This window comes from Pinus tabuliformis, chromosome 2_1, assembly GCF_031772625.1.
Source record: "Pinus tabuliformis cultivar Carrire ecotype Pingquan chromosome 2_1, CPIR1, whole genome shotgun sequence".
Lineage (NCBI taxonomy): Eukaryota > Viridiplantae > Streptophyta > Pinopsida > Pinales > Pinaceae > Pinus > Pinus tabuliformis.
In genome coordinates this window covers 872,259,417-872,277,457 of record NC_142299.1, presented here as the reverse complement: position 1 = coordinate 872,277,457, position 18,041 = coordinate 872,259,417, and the positions used below count along the sequence as shown (strand labels likewise).

Sequence of the window (18,041 nt, the reverse complement as noted above, 5' to 3'; positions counted from 1 at the left end):
GAAGAACCATTTATTATCCATGCTAACATGTAGAAAGAAACTATTACCCATTTCTTGATCGGAAGTGACAATTGTTGTCAAACCTTTTAAAAAACAAATAGCATCATCATCTATAGTTTCGTAGCACGACTTCCATAATAATTACAATTCAAGCATCTATGCCTCACTAGTTAATTCCAAAGTTGAATGGGGTCCTTCCCTTTCAACTTTAGAGAAACACCATTAAACAACACTTTTGTCAAAAGTGATAATAACCATAACACAGACACTACATTCCACTATATTTTCACTTTTGCTACGTCGCAAGCAACAAATAATTTCTGAATATTTGATTTCCTAGATTAATTTACAGATTGGCTAGTGCGAATGTTATCGTCCATGCGTTCACCAGAAGTAGCAGGGAAACAAAGAATCCATAAAAGCTTGCAACAACACTAGACTTCTACATATCAATGACCTTTACTGAATCAATCACATGGCCACACAAAGAACTCTTATCTACAACCCTTGTATTATGATATAAGTTGTGGAATGCAATGTGGGTTCTTTCGAACTTTTTCGCAAAGGTCACATTATTAGCCTCATAGATGTCGTTTGCCGTAGGATTATTGTAGTGGAAACTATCCGACTGATCTCTCTTGAAAACCAAGACCACCAACGGTTCCTGGCAGCCATCGTTGGCATATCCCAAAAGAAAACTCATCATATATTTATTGTCGAGATATGTCTCCACCATTTGCGAAATAATGCTTTCTTTTCCGAAAAGAAACTTGATGGCTCACTTACTCTCAAGAACTTTGTCGTGATTAACCATCTTGCTCGACTGTATGATCCATCCTGATAAAGATAATGTTGTCACATCTAGATTTTTTTATAAGAAATATTTCAGCGTAAATTACATGCAAAAAATATCTGTCGACGTGTTTCGAACCAACAAGTGTGGTTCATCACCAGGGTAAGTTGAAGAAACAAATCCAGCTTAGCATGTTAAATAGTCTCAGCAGAGCCTCCAACCGCTAACTTGACCAACGACTATTTTGACTTTGGGACCAAGGTCATAAAAAATTATTATAATTTAATTGACATTAGTTATATTAGGTGACCAATAAAAATATATAAAATAATTTAAATGGTGTTAATGGTTAGTTAAATAGATATTGTTTAATAATTAAAAATGATAAGTTATTTAGTATTTAAATGGGAATTAGTTATATAAAGGACCTTTCTTATATGTATAAATTATATGTATATATAAATAAATATAAAGTAATATTCATAGGAAGTTCTGCTCATACTATTTAACATGCTAAGCTGGATCTGTTTCTTCAACTTGTCTTGATGATGAACCACACTTGTTGGTTCGAAACGCATAGACAGATATTTTCTGCATGTAACTTACACCGAAATATTTCTTATAAATGTTATGGATCACAGAAGCCTCAATTATCGACAAAAGAACCCCAATATCTCATTGGCAACATCCATGACCCCTCCTCGAAATCTCCATTAACCACAAAATTGTCTCGGAGTTTTTCAAGAGTAGAAATATGTTTCAAGGTGATGGCGTCAAGTCAAGATCGGGACCACAAGTTGGATCTTCTTCCAAACCAGAATTTTGAAAAATAACCTCAACATTGTCAGTTCGCATCTGAAAAGCCCAGGCATAGGCATCCCAACCATAAATATTATACAAAGTCTACAAATCCACGTTCAGAGTCGATAGAGGCACATAAACGTTGAACGATTCCATTTTCGAAGTTCACGTTGTGATAAATGCGAAAACATATGTGGATTTTATATGAAGACTTATATGAGAGTTGATATGGGCCTCATTGCCCACCCTCACGACATGCTTACCATCAAGAACGACCAAGTACATGTTGCACTTCCTCCCCCTATCATTTTCATATTCCACTGTGCCTTCTATATTCCACCCAGGGAACGAATCCAAGCACAACGAATCCAACGTGCTTGCCCTTGATGTTCTATTCTCAATCCCCGCCTCTTCAAAGTTTCCATTCACCAGCATATCATTTTATGCTGCAACAATGTTGCTATCAAACCTACACCAAAGGATCCTCTACTTGTGGTTGAAATTTCCAGAGTAGAGAGAAGAGGCGGGCCTACTACATCATTGATAGGTCTGAGACCACAGAATTAGGTGGAGTCTCCATAAACCATAGCAACTCTCTCAATGAAGCAAAATGGGGACAGAGTAGGGTGATTTGCAGCGTAGCACTTCAAGTCCTCCCTTCTCTATTACTTTGGGCCACTAAATTATCCACCTTGAAATCTACAAATCCGAATGACTCATTCTACGTGGAAAGCCTTGACCAGTTAATACACTTGTCCATCCAATGAGGCGCGTGTTGATCACCTCGTGACATTTTTTGGCCTTCCATAGTGAAATTGTTGATGGTGATGTGTTGGGTTAGGTTCGGTTCCGTTATGTTATGTTCGAGTAGGTTTGGATATTTTCCTTGTGCCTTTAATTCGAGCATGTATGTGTTTTGATGTATGTACTCCTCTCGTGACATTTTTTGGCCTTCTACAGTGAAATTATTGATGGTGATGTGTTGGGTTAGGTTCGAGTAGGTTTGGATATTTTCCTTATGCCTTTAATTCTGGCATGTATGTGTTTTGAAGTATGTACTCATTTGATTTTTTCCCCATCTCGCTGTTTATGTATGTGGGTCTGTTATATGACCGATTACAGGTAGTTGAAGGATCGAAAGAATGATGTGTCCTTTTGGTGTTCATTCGGTTTGCGTTATGATGGTGTCGGTTTTGGTTTCGATTTTTTGGATGCTCTCCACATTGAGACCCAGTGTCATTATACTTATAATGAACTCCACCGCGCATATGATATATTTTCCTAGAAATGTAGCGAGCATGTATACTTATACATATCTATGGCAATAAAGTATCTTGAGTTGTAAAAAATAAAAATAAAAATAAATCATTATTACTGTATGATATCAATTTTGATCTATTTCATTTCCTGTAAATTAGAAAAAACATATGTCCTTAATTTTTATAAGTTACTCATTGCTATTAACTAAGCTTGTAAATTAGAAAAGGAAAAAGGAATGTGTCCCTATTTTTTATAAGTTGCTTAATTTTTATCATCTATTTATTGTTTAAGAGAGAAAGAAAAAAAGTTTATTTATTTTACCTAGGTTTAGAAAAAAATATCAATTATTATTATGTGGAAATTATTTTATTATTGGTGGTGGTTTTATGGACTTTGTGCAATATTTGTAGTTCATAATATTGAATACTATATATTTTAGAGCCTTTAAGTGTAAATCATTTGGAAATAGAGTGCACTATTAAAATAGTGTTTATTATGTGGTTGATTCTAATCTCAACTAATTATGTATGTTGCGTTTGAGGTTATGTTGGATACACTTGAAGGTTATAGATTAGTAGATGGAATCAACCCTGTGTCAAACGAATACAAACTTATTCCAATTATTGATTCTACCAAATGTGAAAGAAAGTATAATACAAATTTTGGGGAAATTGTTTAAAAGGCGTAGGAAAGTTATATCAATTTCCTACAAGTCCAATTTTTTTGACAATGAATATGTACTCATGAGTACTCACGAGTAGAATAAAAAAACATTTACTTAGTAGTAGAATACAAAATATTTATTGTAGTAAAATAAAAAATGTTGTGTATGTTTTTTAATTTATGTAATAAAATAATAAAAGATTTATATGTTATGATACACATTGTCAGATCCTAAATATAGACATAGCCTTATTATTCTATGTTTTGTTTTTTTCCATCATAATCCAATGATACAAACTTTGGCTAGATTGTAATTTTTTATTGTTTAAAATGCATTTTTCAATGCATAAATGCATTTTTCAATGCCCTTAAAAACACCAATAACACTTCGATTGTGTAAACTACAAAAATCAATCTTGCGATTTCAATAAATCCTTATCGGATTTCATCCAAATTAATTGGAAACTATTCCAGGTAAAGGACCAAAATGTAGAAGACTTAGACTATGCTTAAAATATATATTGTATAATGGCAAATATCTCAACATTTCAAATCCAATAGTGTCGATTTCAAAATTTCATATTCTATAGAGCATATTAGATCAAAAAATGTATATTCCAACATATATAACATTTACTATTCTATTAACTGATGTATTGTGTTTGTCCAATCTTTAATTCATATTTAATCATGAATGAAAAAGTAGATCTATGCAAAAACTTAATGGAGGAGATTCAAAATAATATGGGAAAGTGACAAAGCTAAAGCCTTAAATAAACAAAAAGTAACGTCAAAGAATTTAAATCACATTCATAGTTCAATGAAGAGTGTAATGCAATAAGATTAATATATTAAAAAGAGAATAGCAAAGAGAATGCCACTTTATTCATGCAATTATGAAGAAGTACAAAGTATAAATGTAAACTTATGAGGTTAAGATAATGAAAAATGTCGAAGATATCAAAGGAAAACTTGTAAAAAAAATTGGAGGGAATTATGAAGCCCAAATGAAGGGGTAGCTAATGGTATTACATTGACTTGTGATTATTTCAACAAAACTTTAGATGAAAATCTAGCAATGAGAAAGAAACTATTCAAAATCAACATAAAGAAAATTGCCCCCACAAAAGAGGATGAGAAAAAGGTTAGATCATGGTATCACATTGACTTCAATCAATTTGGAAAATGAAGTGGCGTTAGATTTGGGAATGATAGTTCAAGCAAAACCTTAATCTCCAATTGCAAAATAAAGGTAATAGGAAGAATGGGGTCATTAAGTACTTCAAGAACATTAAACACTTAACCAGAGACAGAGGCTTGGAATTATTTATAAAAGAAGCTTTTGAAAGATCGTCATGTGTGTGTATGACAATGTGTGTAGGGACTAACTCATAGTAATGGATTTCATGGAGTGCTTGTCCATTATGATGATGATGGAGAAGCATTTTATGATTCTTTTCATAGTTCCACCCATGAAAAGAAAATATATATATACAAATTCATGGTTGCACCACTTACAAGTATTTCATACAACACATTTCACAATGATGCACAAAAGCGAGAATCAAGAACCCTTGTGTAAGTCCTTGTGTATGTTTGCTTACCTCACTATTGTTTATCTATGTGCTTCAACTTTGGGCTAACAATTTCTTCAACTCCTTTGATCACTCTTGATGGTAAGCACTTAAATGCAAGTCAAACCCCTGCACCACCCAAACCACATCACTATTACCATCGCTCACTCACCTTCCACATAATAAAACATCTCTATTGACATGACCCCCTTTGATTGCAAGGACTGGAGTGGTTCCTGAGGTGTAGAGGTTAGAAAGTTCTTTCCCTTCAGTGTGGCATTGTGCACCCCATAAGGTGACATCAATGATGTAGCTTGACGTGTCGCACAAAGAGATAGTTTCTTTCCACATCCCCCCACTCCTCCTTTCGGCGTTCCTTTGCACCTCTCAGTGCAATTGCTAGTATTATATTATTTTATTTTAATTTCCATATTGTACATTCATCCATCCACCGTCTTTGTACAAAACATAACCGGTCCTATTTGCACCACATTTATTTATGCATGCCTTTGCTTTTGCTTGCACTTACTTTGAATTTGGATTTTGTTCCGCATTAATGCTTTTGGCCAGAAAAGGTGGAAGACAGGATATTACTTCGATATTTTGTTTTGCTAAATTTCTTGAGAAGTGACGGGGATTTAAAAGCCTTAGAACTTTTAAATTATGTAATCTCAATCATTCATAATTATAATTTTATTTAAAGAAATGTTTTGTTTGTTTGTTTGTCTTTTTTTTCTTTTTTTAATTTAAAATTTATTTTATAGAAAAAATATATATATTATATATAAAATAGTTCAAATTATGAAGTGTCAATGAGTTGGTTTATTTATTATTTAGTTTATTAGTTCAAATCATATAGGGAGGGGTTGAGAGTGAGAACCACCTAAATAAATAAATAAATTCTAGAGGACATCCAAGCACAACCAAACCTTGTATGATGTTAGTAATAGAATAGTGTAGGTGGGAAGATAATTTTACCATCAATTTGATTTATTTATAACATACAAAATTTAACATTTTATTTATAAAACAACTTCATATGCATAGTATCAATATAACAGTTGATTTGCTTCTCATTCCATTTAACAAAGCAGGTATAAAAGTAACTTTGTTTCTCAACATATTAATCTACCTAGAAAAAAATGTTAAAAAATCACTATAAATCTAGAAATTTGTTTACATGGTTGTAGTATTTTTTTCTCCTAATTACAATAACTTATGTTATCAATTACTTTTTGTATAAGAGGTGGGTACTAAGCAACAATGTTGCATATTGCACTTGTTATAATATTTGCAAGATTACAAATTAAAAAGGGGGAATTTATTCCAGAGGACCATTTCAATGTTTCCCGAGTTCTTAAAAAAAAATGTCTTTTTTTCTCAACATGAATCCAACTCATGTAGACAACAACTTAGCTTAGTGCCAATGGATAGGATGGGGTGGATAGTTGTACAAAATGCAAGTTAAGCCAACTCACACACTTACCAATTGATCCGCCATTAACGATAGATATCACGAATGGCCATGTAGGTTTTGGTCATTCTAGATAATCTTGTTTCACCGTGTAGAACCTAAAGTTCTACATGAATATAACTGCATATGGGAGTGGGTTATGTTTATCTTTTTAATTTACATTAAATAATCAAAATACTTGTTAATAGTTTTCTCCAATTTTCTTTAAAGTTAAAATAAATTAATTACATGATAAAAACAAAAGCTTTGGAAAATAGTCTTGCAAATATTTGATTAAAAATATATATATATATATATATATATATATATTACATTAAAAAAATTAAAAACAAGAGAGGCGCTCTCTAGCGTAGTATGGAAGAGATGTTGTAATGTCCTGTCTTGTCCTATAAACATTTTGACTCGGTAAAATTACACAAAAATAAAATTTATTTTTATTTTTTATTTTTTGTGAATCGAGGTTTTCTATCGATTAAGAAGATAAGGTTTTCCAATTGAATTTTTCAAAAACCTATTGGCCTCTTTCTTAAAAGATTTACTGGCCAATAAATGTGTATTGAGATACAAAGAAAAACTCCAAAATGGCACAGGTTTACATAAATTGATGGGAAAAAAGTGCCAAAAAACTAGTAAGACCAAAAGACAACAAACGATCATCAAGCATCTTCAAAATTTACTAGGACAGGGTGATTTGGGCCTGAGGCAAGGGACGGTGGGGGATTGAAGTCACAATCAATATGCCCCTCCATGTGAACCAACCTCGATTTTATACGGATTATCCTTCCCTGGATGTGTCGCTTCCCTCTCCACATATTAACCAATCTATCATGCATCTCCCACAGGTTTCGTTAAATGTTATTCATGCAATCTAGAATGTCATTGTGATCATCTTGTCGAGCCCTGTTGAGCTAGTCCAAAGAGCTACTCAGTTTCTAAATAAAATTCACGTTGTTTGTTAACAAGGGAGCATCCATCATTGATGAGAAAGACTAAGAGAAGGAAGGTAAACAATTTATCCACGACCTTGTTCATTATGTTGCGATCTTGCCTAAGAATCCCTCTCTCTAACCCATGATGTGCCTAGCCTCGCTAAGGGTGCATCTTCAGGATCTCCCTCTGGAATTCTTAACCGAGAAAACAAGTGCTTCTGCTACACTAGCTAGTCTACCAAGACACTTAGGGATGCCTCCTTATAACCCTTGGGGCCGTAGACTTTGAATACCCCCAATAAAAAATCTCTTGCCAGGGAAGCCCCCTCCAACCACCATAGAGACCACCAAATTATGCAAAAGAATATTCACTTTGTTGATTTATGGTAGCATCGAATGTGCTCTAAGCCTAAAAATTTGCAGGGAGGCTTGGACACATGCATTCCATAATACCCAGAAATTATTTTGGGAAATTCCACCCAAAGACAATTTTATTAAAGAAATTAATTATTTTTAATGAGTCCCTAAGTCGAAACTTAAGAAATTAAAATAATTAAAGGGTATTAATCTAAATGTGGGTGAAACATCTAGAAGAAAACAAGGATAAAGCCAAAATGATCTAAACCATTGATTAGGATCTAATGCGGGTTGTTGGTTCTCAACATAAGGATTATAAGAGGAGGCTTGAGGGGCATTTGGAAAACACATCAAGTGGAGATCAGAAGATTGAATTTCTGAAGCACAACAATTGTCGGGAAGAGAATTCGAAGTGATCTTTTGCAGTGAGGGGTAGGGATAGTTTCGGTTGGAGATTTCTCTTGATCAGGAATACTTAGCAGAAGAGGCAGAGAGGGATTCGGGAGAGGTAGCGTAGAACCTTGAGAAGGTCCATATTTTTGTTGGAGGAATCGATTTCTGAAGTCGGAAGCCAAGGTGTGAGACTGGGAGGTGTAAATAGAAGTTCCTGGGAGGCAAATTGATCAACAGAGGGAGTGATGTTGTCCCTAGACATTGTGACACTGGGCTGAAGCAGTGACTGCGCAGAGGCAGCAAGCGGCAATCCATTTTATGGTTGGATCAGTCAGATCGCCTGTGATAGTGTGAGGTGTTTCTCACTATTCTTCTGTCAATGATATTCATTGTACTGGATAACTAGCAAGGCATCCAGAGATTGTATTCAGAAATAACTACTGCTTAATAATAAAATCCTCAATTGTTGCATCGATTTTCCCGCATTGGGTTCTTTCGAGGACTTTGTCCAAAAAAAACGATGCAATGTGTTGTGTATTTCTTTATTGCTCAATTTCTTGTTTCTACTTATAATTTAATTAGTGAAGATTGTAGTGTATTAGTTTAGGTGTTTATTGTAGGAAACAATAAATAATTTTGTTCAGTAATTAACAAAAATGAGGAACTTAATCAGTTGTTGTCATGGTGATTCAGATAATCAAATTTTCACATGGTATCAGAGCTGCAGGTGAAGCAAGAGAGCAGAGGCAGAAGAGTCTAGTGTTGAAGAGAAGAAGGGAAGTTGAAGTGTTACATAAGCAGCAAATCGAATCCCTAGAAGGATTGCGCAGTCCAGGCCTAGAGGGCAATATTTTCGTAGAAAATATCTCTGAGTGAGTCAACAGAGAGGTAGGATTTCCAGATCAAAATTTGTCAGCGACAGAGGGAGAAGTGTAGAAGTGGATTCAGGGCAGAGTGGGCTTTAGGTGGGAGGCATTTTTCTACAACAGTTGCTTGGCCAAAAAAAAAATGTCAGAAGGAAGAAGAAATACACTTGAGGGAATTTCTTCCTCAAAGAATTCCTAGCTAGGGAATTCAAATTCTCATTTGTTGAGCAACAGCAAGGGGCAGCAGATCTACTGACTCCGGCAGGGAGTAGGTTAGCCCAACAACAGTGCAAAGGAGAGAGGAGGTCATTCGACTTTTTCGATTGGTAGAGATGACATCCAGTGGGTTGAGATATGAGGATCAGTTGGATGGTGCATCCAACTATGTGATCTGGAAGGCGAGGATGTCATGCCTTCTATATGAACATTTTCTCAAGATCTATGTTGATAGTGTAGTCGTTGAGCCCGCGAATCCAAATCCACTCAAAAAGTACAAGGGAGAGATGGCGAAGGCCAAGCAGATGATCCTTGAGAGAGTGAAGGATCATGTAGTATGTCACATATTAGGCAAAGTGACTACCAAGGAGATGTGGGATGCCTTGTCCACACCATATCAGGGATCTTCCAAGCAGCGGAAGATGTACTTGGAACAGAAGATGAGATCCATGCAGATGTAGAAGGGAGAATGCATTGATCTGTTCCTTGCAAAGCTTCAGGAGACCTGTGACACGTTGGCATCTATGGGGCCAAAACCTCATCCTATCGAGATGGTGAGGCTAGCTTTAAATTCAGGCTCATAAGAATAGCAAGTGTTTGTCCAGAGCATTTTGGGCAGAGAAATATTGCCATATTGGGAAGGAATGTGGGCCGCTCTTCAGCAGGAAGAGATGAGGAGAGACTTAGTCAAGTGAAAACTTGACAGTAGCAGCAGTAACAGTGGGACAAAGCCGAAGGAGGAGGATGAAAATGTATCCCTTGCATCTAAGGGGCAGCAGAAGCAGTGGAAGAAGAAGAAAGATGTTTTGAAGGTCAAGTGCTTCCGATGTGGTGAACTTGGTCACTACGCTACACAATGTCCTCTCAAGAAGAAGGACAAGGAAGAGAAGCATGATTTGAAGGCTGCATCTGCACAGATCGAGGAGGAGGAGTTTTCCATCATCGCCCGGATGTGGGGTCATATAGAATTGTAGTTCGAAAGAACTACAAATGGGAAAGATCCTCGAGGAGTCCACCCCTTGGATCAATACCTTGCTACGGGAACCCATATCAGTAGTAGTAGGATTCACCAGTGTCAGTTGATGCAAACGAGTGTCAGAGTGACAGTTTCAGTGGCTAGGAGCGCCAGAGACTGAGCAACGCAAAGCTAGACTTAGCAGCAATGAAGTTGACATAGAGTAGAGCCAACAGTAGTGCAAAGTCTTCAGAGGGTCAATGCAGAGACTAGCAGCAATGAGAACTCTAGCAACATATGCATCATGTTGTACACTAGTTTAGTAATTTTGGACGATTTTCCGTTATCCATGTAGTAGTAGCAGCAAATGGAGAAGGTTGCAGTGCAGATGCAGTGTTGGCAGTGGCAGGGCCAACGCCAGCACAAATGCATAATTTGAGAGGGAGTTGCAGTACAGACGCAGTGTTGGCAGTGGCAGTGTCAGCAATAGTACAAATGCAACATTTAAGTAGTAGTCGATGGGTAGAGATGTCAGACGCCAGCAGCGCAAATGGAGATGTTACAGAGTCTGGGTGATGCTTAAGAATGTAGCATTACTAGAGCACATTCCTCGCTAAGACGGAGTTTTGATTTATGGTAGCATCGGATGTGATCTAAGACTCAAAATTTGTAGGGAGGCTTGGACACGTGCATTCCACAATACCCAGAAATCGTTTTGGGAAATTCTACTCGAAGACCATTTTATTAAAATAAGTAATTATTTTTAATTGGTCCCTAAGTCTAAACTTCAGAAATTAAAATAATTAAAGTGTATTAATCTACCTGTGGGTGAAACTTCTAAAAGAAGACAAGGATCAATCCAAAATGATCTGAGCCATTGATTACGATCTAATCGGGGTTGCTGGTTCTCAACAGAAGGATTATAAGAGGAGGCTTGAGGGGCATTTGGACAAGTGTAGATCAGAAGATTGAATTTCTGAAGCACAACAGTTGCCAGGAAGAGAATTCGAAGTGATTTTTTTGCAGTGAGGGGCATGAATAGTTCCGATTGGAGATTTCTCCTCATCCGGGAATACTCAAAAGAGGAGGCAGGGAGAGATCCAAGAGAGGCAACACAGAGGTTAAGCTGGCCAGTGTAGGTTGACACAGAGGTAACACGGAGCCTTGAGGAGGTTTGTACTTTTTGCTGGAGGAATCGATTTCTAAAGCCAGAAGCTGGGATGAGAGACCGAGAGGTGGAAATCAAAGTTCTTAGGAGGAAAATCGATCAGCAGAGGGAGTGACATTGTCCCTAGACACTATGATGTTGGGCTGACGCAGTGACAGTGCAGAGGCAACAAAGTGTAATGCCCCACTTAAATCTTATCCTACAAATTGTGTTAATATTTACATTATCTGAAAATATTGAGGAATATTGGTCTAAAATAAATTTATGATTTCCATTATTCAAATTCCCCACTTACCTTCTCAATTTGAATATTGTGTAGGATATGGTCTCCTTCCATTAATTCAAAATATATTTATTCATTCACACACCCCAAGGTACCCTCACATTTAATAAGGAGAAGACAAAGTCCTCTCCATCTTATCATCAATATATATTTATTCATTTCACATTCCCCAATGCACCCTCACATTTACTAAGGAGGAGACATGGTCCTCCCCATGTAATTACACTTCACATTCCCAAATGTACTTCCCCATTAAATTCTCAATTTTAAATTCATATCACAATTCCAAATGTACTCTAGCTTGGAAGAGAAGTCAACCAAGGATGGGTGAGAGTTAATGACATTAATGAGAGGTGGTTGAGGAAAGAGGGTATAAAAGGGAAGGGGGAAGGAAGAAGAGGGGGAGTTGGAGTTTTGCTTAGGATTGTGGGGGTTGGTTGTGATTGTTTGGCCTTGTTATGATTTTTGGGAGACCTTGGAAACCTGTGGAGGTTTCTTGGGTTTGAGAGGAGGAAAGTATCATTATCTAGTTTTGCACATTCTTCTTGAGGACACACTATATCTGGTTGGACTTGGGCACGGAGGGCTAGGGAACCTGTGGAGGTTTCCTGGGCTAGGAATCTATTTCCTAGTTGGCTGGGAGGTAAATCCGGTTGGGTCAGCCAGAAGGAGCGTTCAGCTGGAGCTATCAGACAAAGGTATCGTCATCAACCGCCGGAACAGGTATTTTTCCATGGACTACTCTTGTTAAGTTGATATCAATGGAATGCTCACCTTAATTTATGTCGCTTATGATAAAATGATTAAATGTTAAATGTTTAAAGCTATGTGAAAAGGTCAGCAAGCTCCTTTGTTATTTATAAATTAACAGAAAAATAGATATGTTAGTGTATAACGAAATAAAGGCTCTAATAATAGGATTCGGGTTCTTACACATGGTATCAGAGCTTTGGTTCAAAATCTGGACCCAAGGCTCACTAAACCCCAAATTTCGTTATAAAGAAATTGTAACCTTCATAAGGATTTATAATCCTAAAATATATTCATATAACAAATTAAAAAAAAAAAAAAAAAAACCCTAACTAAAACTACAGTCAATTCCCTTGAATATATTTTCTCCTTACTTTGCTGTCCCGACTCAACATGATTGCAAAAGGTTGGTTTGTGATCGTATACCTGTCGAGTTGGTGACATTACCGTCACATACATGTTCTGCATGACAGGGATCTACACTATTTTCCAACTTAATGTTTCCATCCTCCTTTTCCAATATGCATTTTTTTTGTTCCAATTTTCAACCCCTTCAAAGGGGAGGCCAGCATTACACATCCTTGGTTGCGACGAGATCAGCTCACACAGCCCAACAAGCGGTACATTCACTGAGAGATTCGGAGTTCACAGAGCACCAGGTAAGGAAGACTATTACCAGAAACCCAGCTATTCTTTTTCTCAATGCTGATCGGCAGTTGAAACCCAAGATTGAGTTCATGAAAACATTGGGCCTTTCTGCACAAGACTTGGGAAATGTCATATCCAATGGATCCAGATTGCTTAACGGGAGTCTCGGGAAAACTCTGCGTCCCAATATCCAGTATCTTCAAAACCTGTTTGGATCAAAGGCTGATGTCTCAAGTGTTTTCAAATCGGCACCTCTTATTCTACCTAAACGAAACGGGCCTGAATTTTGGGAAAAGAAATTGAAGCATTTGACAAGTTTTGGCCTCCTTGAAGATGACATCAAGGAGCTTGTTAGGAGGCACCCACTTATATTAAAAGCTTCCATGGATAAGGTGCAGAAGAACATGGACTTTTTGATACATACTGCAGGGTTTCCTGCAAAGTTTATTTTTTCGTATCCTCTGTTAGTGTCTTGTTTCGGCTTGGAGTGTAGAATCAAGCCTCGTTACAAGGTGTTGAGTGCCCTTAGTGCAATGCAACCTCCCAAGCATCCTCATAGTTTCATTAGTGCGCTTTGTTTAAGTGAGCGTAAGTTCCGCGAAAAATATGTCCAGTGCAGTCCTCAAACCCCGAAGTTACTTGAAATTTACAGTGGCAAGCTTTCTCGCTCGTAAAAGACTAGATATTCGGGTTTCTGTTTTGGTCAGGGTTAGATTGTATCGCATTTCCCTTATTGATTGAAAGAGGTTTAAGAACACTAACCAAGGATCATCTGTTTGTTATGATCCAATCCCATGATCCCTCCAGCCCACATGAGTAATGGCTGCGAATTAGTGTATATTTTTATATATTATCACTCTGGGTCATGACACAGTCAGTTGAGGCCTGGGATCTTGTTTTGGCCAGTTTATCACAATCACGATCAACATACACTATTGAAGTATACTGAGTTGTAATACAATCACAGAGAAATGCCTCTTGGAATGCATCAGGTAACACGTTTTTGAAACATGAAAAATGAAACTCGCATCACCAGATAATTTGTTTTTTGCTAATAGTTTTGCAACAATCATGCATTGCTCCCTCCCTTTAAAATGTGATGGGATAGATGTGAATTTTTTACTGTTTGAATCATGGTTAACTTGTAAATTAAATATTCAAATCTCATAGGCAGACGTAGGGACTTTAAATTCTTATGTTTTCTTACAGTAGTATGATCTTATTGTTTCCACATCTGCTATATCTATGAAACTTAACTGGAATTAATACATTTCAAATACAAGCTAAACATTAGACACTAGTTTGCACACTTTCTCTTTGTGCTTTGTCAATGGTCGCTGTTTCTTTGCTTGAAAAAAAAAAAAAAGTTTGTGGTAATGACTTTTCTTGCTGCTATCATAGACTATTCCTAGCGGTAATGGAATGAGATCCATTTCAATCACACGTCTTGTAAAGCAGAACCCTAGCCCCTACTCTAAAACACAGCTTCTGATGCATGATTGGCTAGGCAAACAATCATTGACACCTTCCCTCGTCCGAATGTGGTTGGACGCTCACTTATCCTTGGTCCGACAAATATTCATAAGAAGTTTGTCAACTCTTTGTTGCACGGTGCCTTCCAAATAGGCAGACGAGGTGACACTCCACCAGATGAGGGATGGGAACTATTTATATGTTTGGTCTTATAGGGTTTAAACTATTTGTAAATGCTTTCTTGTTGTTTTCTTTATATAATTTTGAGTTTTCAGTGCAACATCTACAGTAAGGTGTGCACATCTGAGATAACCTGTTGCATAAAAATTTTCCCCTTTGGGATGTTGGCAAGAAGCATTCTAGAAGCCAAATGGATCAGAATCAGCAGCCTCGGATTTGAAAAACTTGGTAAGGAGGTAGCCGTCATTCTTATAACTAGTTGAAATTTGCTTCCTTTTGCCCCTTCATCACTTAGTTGATCGATGGTGCCGTCTTTCTAAAATGGTGTGAAAGTTAATGATGAGATCTACCTTTTTAATAAGTTTAAAATTTCACATGTCCAGCACTGATCATGCAATCTTTCCTGCCAAGGCTTTCTTGAAGATTTTTTCAGTTGGTCTAGCTGAGAAAGATAATGAAGTAAAAGTGAGAGTTCTCATTATAAAAAAAAAGTTCATAGGCTTAGAGTAGGGATATCTGGGTGAACGCTTATATGGGAATCTGTGAGAGAGCTCTTGGGCCTGAGCTTGTGACCATACGTTCTTATGAAAATTTTCTTGTCTTATGTGCAGTTGAATAGTCTATTTTATCAATAATGTTTGTTGAAGATTTCTGCAATCTTGTTCACTACCTGGTTTCCCAGTTTCTATAATTGCAGTTGTGGTGTTTGTTATGATTATTTTAGGTTAACATAAAAGCAGACCAGTACTCCAAATTATTGTTTTGCGCTGTAAAATCTATTATTGTTATAGCTGAATCTACGGCTGTTATAGGTAAGTCTGTTGTTATCATAATGTTGTTATTTCGAGAAAAAAAAATTAGGAACTATAGAGCAACAAGTTATTACAGAGATATCATCAACATGTTATTACAGAGATATCAGTTTGCTGTTGATAGACTTGGTTGGTTTGGGCTTGGCTTTTACAGCGATAGTAATAAGCATGTCAGTGCATTCTTTGGGTCCATAACTGTTACTCATAATGCACAATAACTCATCCATATTATATCTTAATTAGACTTCATGGGAGCATCAACCACAAATTATATCCTTTGATGATAAGGATGCCGGACATGATTGTGGCATGCACCAACTCATATCACTAAACCAGGGACAGATTTCATGTGTTGCGCCACCCCAACTGCCCGACACAAGTGGGTATGAACCACAATGAGATTGTAAGGATCAGCATTGCATGAGCATTAACCTTGACAAATGGCTTAACACTAAGTGTTAAGATATCAAAGCAAGTGTTAACCAAAGCAAGTGTTTGCCAAACTATTTAATATAACCGTGCATAAGGTGGTCACATCCCACCAAACATTTAGAAACTTCTCTGCTAATGCTGTTTACTATACAAATACACTTGTGACGTTAGTAACTAGTGAAGATCAGTATGGAATAACTAGTGAGGATCAGTATGGAAAAATGGAGATGGAAATAGAACCGTAAACTCAATTCCAGTCACCATTGGTTGAACAAATAAGAGGTAAGCTGTCTCAACAAAGCTGTATCTCCCCATGTGAAATGTGGTCTAAATTCTGAAGTTGATCACTGTGCTAACAAGGCCGCAGAACTTAGTAAAGGGGTGTACAAAAAAAAATGGGGGTCATTATAATTATCTAATCCCATAAGGAATTCATATGGAAGGGCACATAAAACATTTAGCATTCAACTCTCACAAGCATCACAAATCAGTGCATTATTTCTCTTGTATCAATATGGGAGCTCCAAGGATGCCCCCAAGTACCAACAGAACACGCAGTAACAACTCGGCTTCAGAAGATGAAGGGCTCAGTATGAAATCTCATAGGTCCTATGGGGCAACAGAGAATCAAACCTTCGGAATTGAATGTTTAGGCAGTTTGGGCATGATGGTGGTAGCTCCTCTATTAAATACCATCCCTGTACTTGGAATGTTTGATGGTTTTGGCAGCATTTTTCCAAATTGTCATTGGAATGTGGCATCAGTGGAAGGTCTGGAATATTGAGGTGGTGGAACTGGTTACTATTCTGGGAACCTTTCTCTGATTCTTAAGCCTATCCTCCTCATTCAACTGGTTCTCTTTCAGTATCCATCTATTTCTTGGTTCATCCCCTCTAGGAGTTATGGTAAAGATTGCTAGGGATTTGGTCTGTCTTTGGCTCTCTGTTATTTCTGGTTGCATATATGGGAACATTGTTTGTAGGTATGAATTCTGGTGGTGGCATCTATTGCTCCTCCACCAGAAGTCACTCATTTCTCTTCAAGTCTCATCTTTTGGTTTGTTTAGTTCTTTTACTTTGTTCATTAGAATTGACTCCATTGGATCACACAGTGAAGCAAATCTGGGTTCTGGGTTTTATTCTGACTTAAGTATCACGCAGAGTGCAGGGTACATGAAGGCTCCTCCCCTGCGCAGCTAAACAGTGACCATCTCGTTGATTCTGCCACCTCTTGTTTTCTTCACTTCTTGGAGGCACCAAATATGGATAACAGAGACATTCAGGAATTCAACAAAATCCTGAGAAGGCAAGAAGATATCATACAATCCAACAGGAGTTTGTTGTTTTTGGTGACAAAAAAAAAAACTGAAAAAGGTGCACGAAAATGAGCACAATTGCTTCTCTCAACATGCTAAAATCATAAACCTGCCAGTGCACCAAAAGCAAAGGATTAATGTATTGGAAACTGAAAGTAATATGCTGCAAAATCTGGCCCTGAATCTGAGAAAAGAACCCTTGTTATTTTGATCTCACACACACTAAACATTGTTTGCAGACAAAAATGAAGGAGACTATAATCATTCTGAGTTGGACAATTCCAACACGTCTCATGTCTTCCACGTTTAAATTTCAGATTGAGAATAGATTCCAAGAAAAGTAATGAATTAATTAATTGTGAATTGAGATAACAACGACATGTAACTTATGTAAATCGTGACAGTAGTTCAAGCAAAGTTGATTCAGTAGTTTTTTCATATATGGTCAGGAATTCACTATAGTTTACTTGTGCCAACACTGCATACAAAACTATATAATTGTGTATAGGTTGACGTAGAAACCAAGAGCCTAGCATAGCCTGAGGATTCCTCTTCGTCAATTGAATATTTGCTTGCACAAGCTCCAGATTGAGAGAGATCATCACATTCTACAGTCTAACAGGATTTGTCAATTGTGTCATTTGTAGGAGATTGAGTCAGAGGAGAACCTCAGCTTTAGGTGACTCATTTATGATGAGA

At 37.0% G+C, this 18,041-nt stretch overlaps 1 protein-coding gene and 1 pseudogene across 1 annotated transcript; one reads left to right on the top strand and one right to left on the bottom strand.

Moving 5' to 3' along the window:
• Positions 1-346: 346 nt before the first annotated feature.
• Positions 347-2,029, bottom strand: LOC149203437 (protein DUF642 L-GALACTONO-1,4-LACTONE-RESPONSIVE GENE 2-like; annotated as a pseudogene).
• Positions 2,030-13,003: 10,974 nt separating this feature from the next.
• On the top strand, positions 13,004-13,804 carry LOC149203436 (transcription termination factor MTEF1, chloroplastic-like). The gene has a single exon (XM_089401875.1). The coding sequence runs from the start codon at positions 13,004-13,006 to the stop codon at positions 13,802-13,804; it is 801 nt and encodes a 266-aa protein (XP_089258001.1).
• The last annotated feature ends 4,237 nt before the right edge of the window (positions 13,805-18,041 follow it).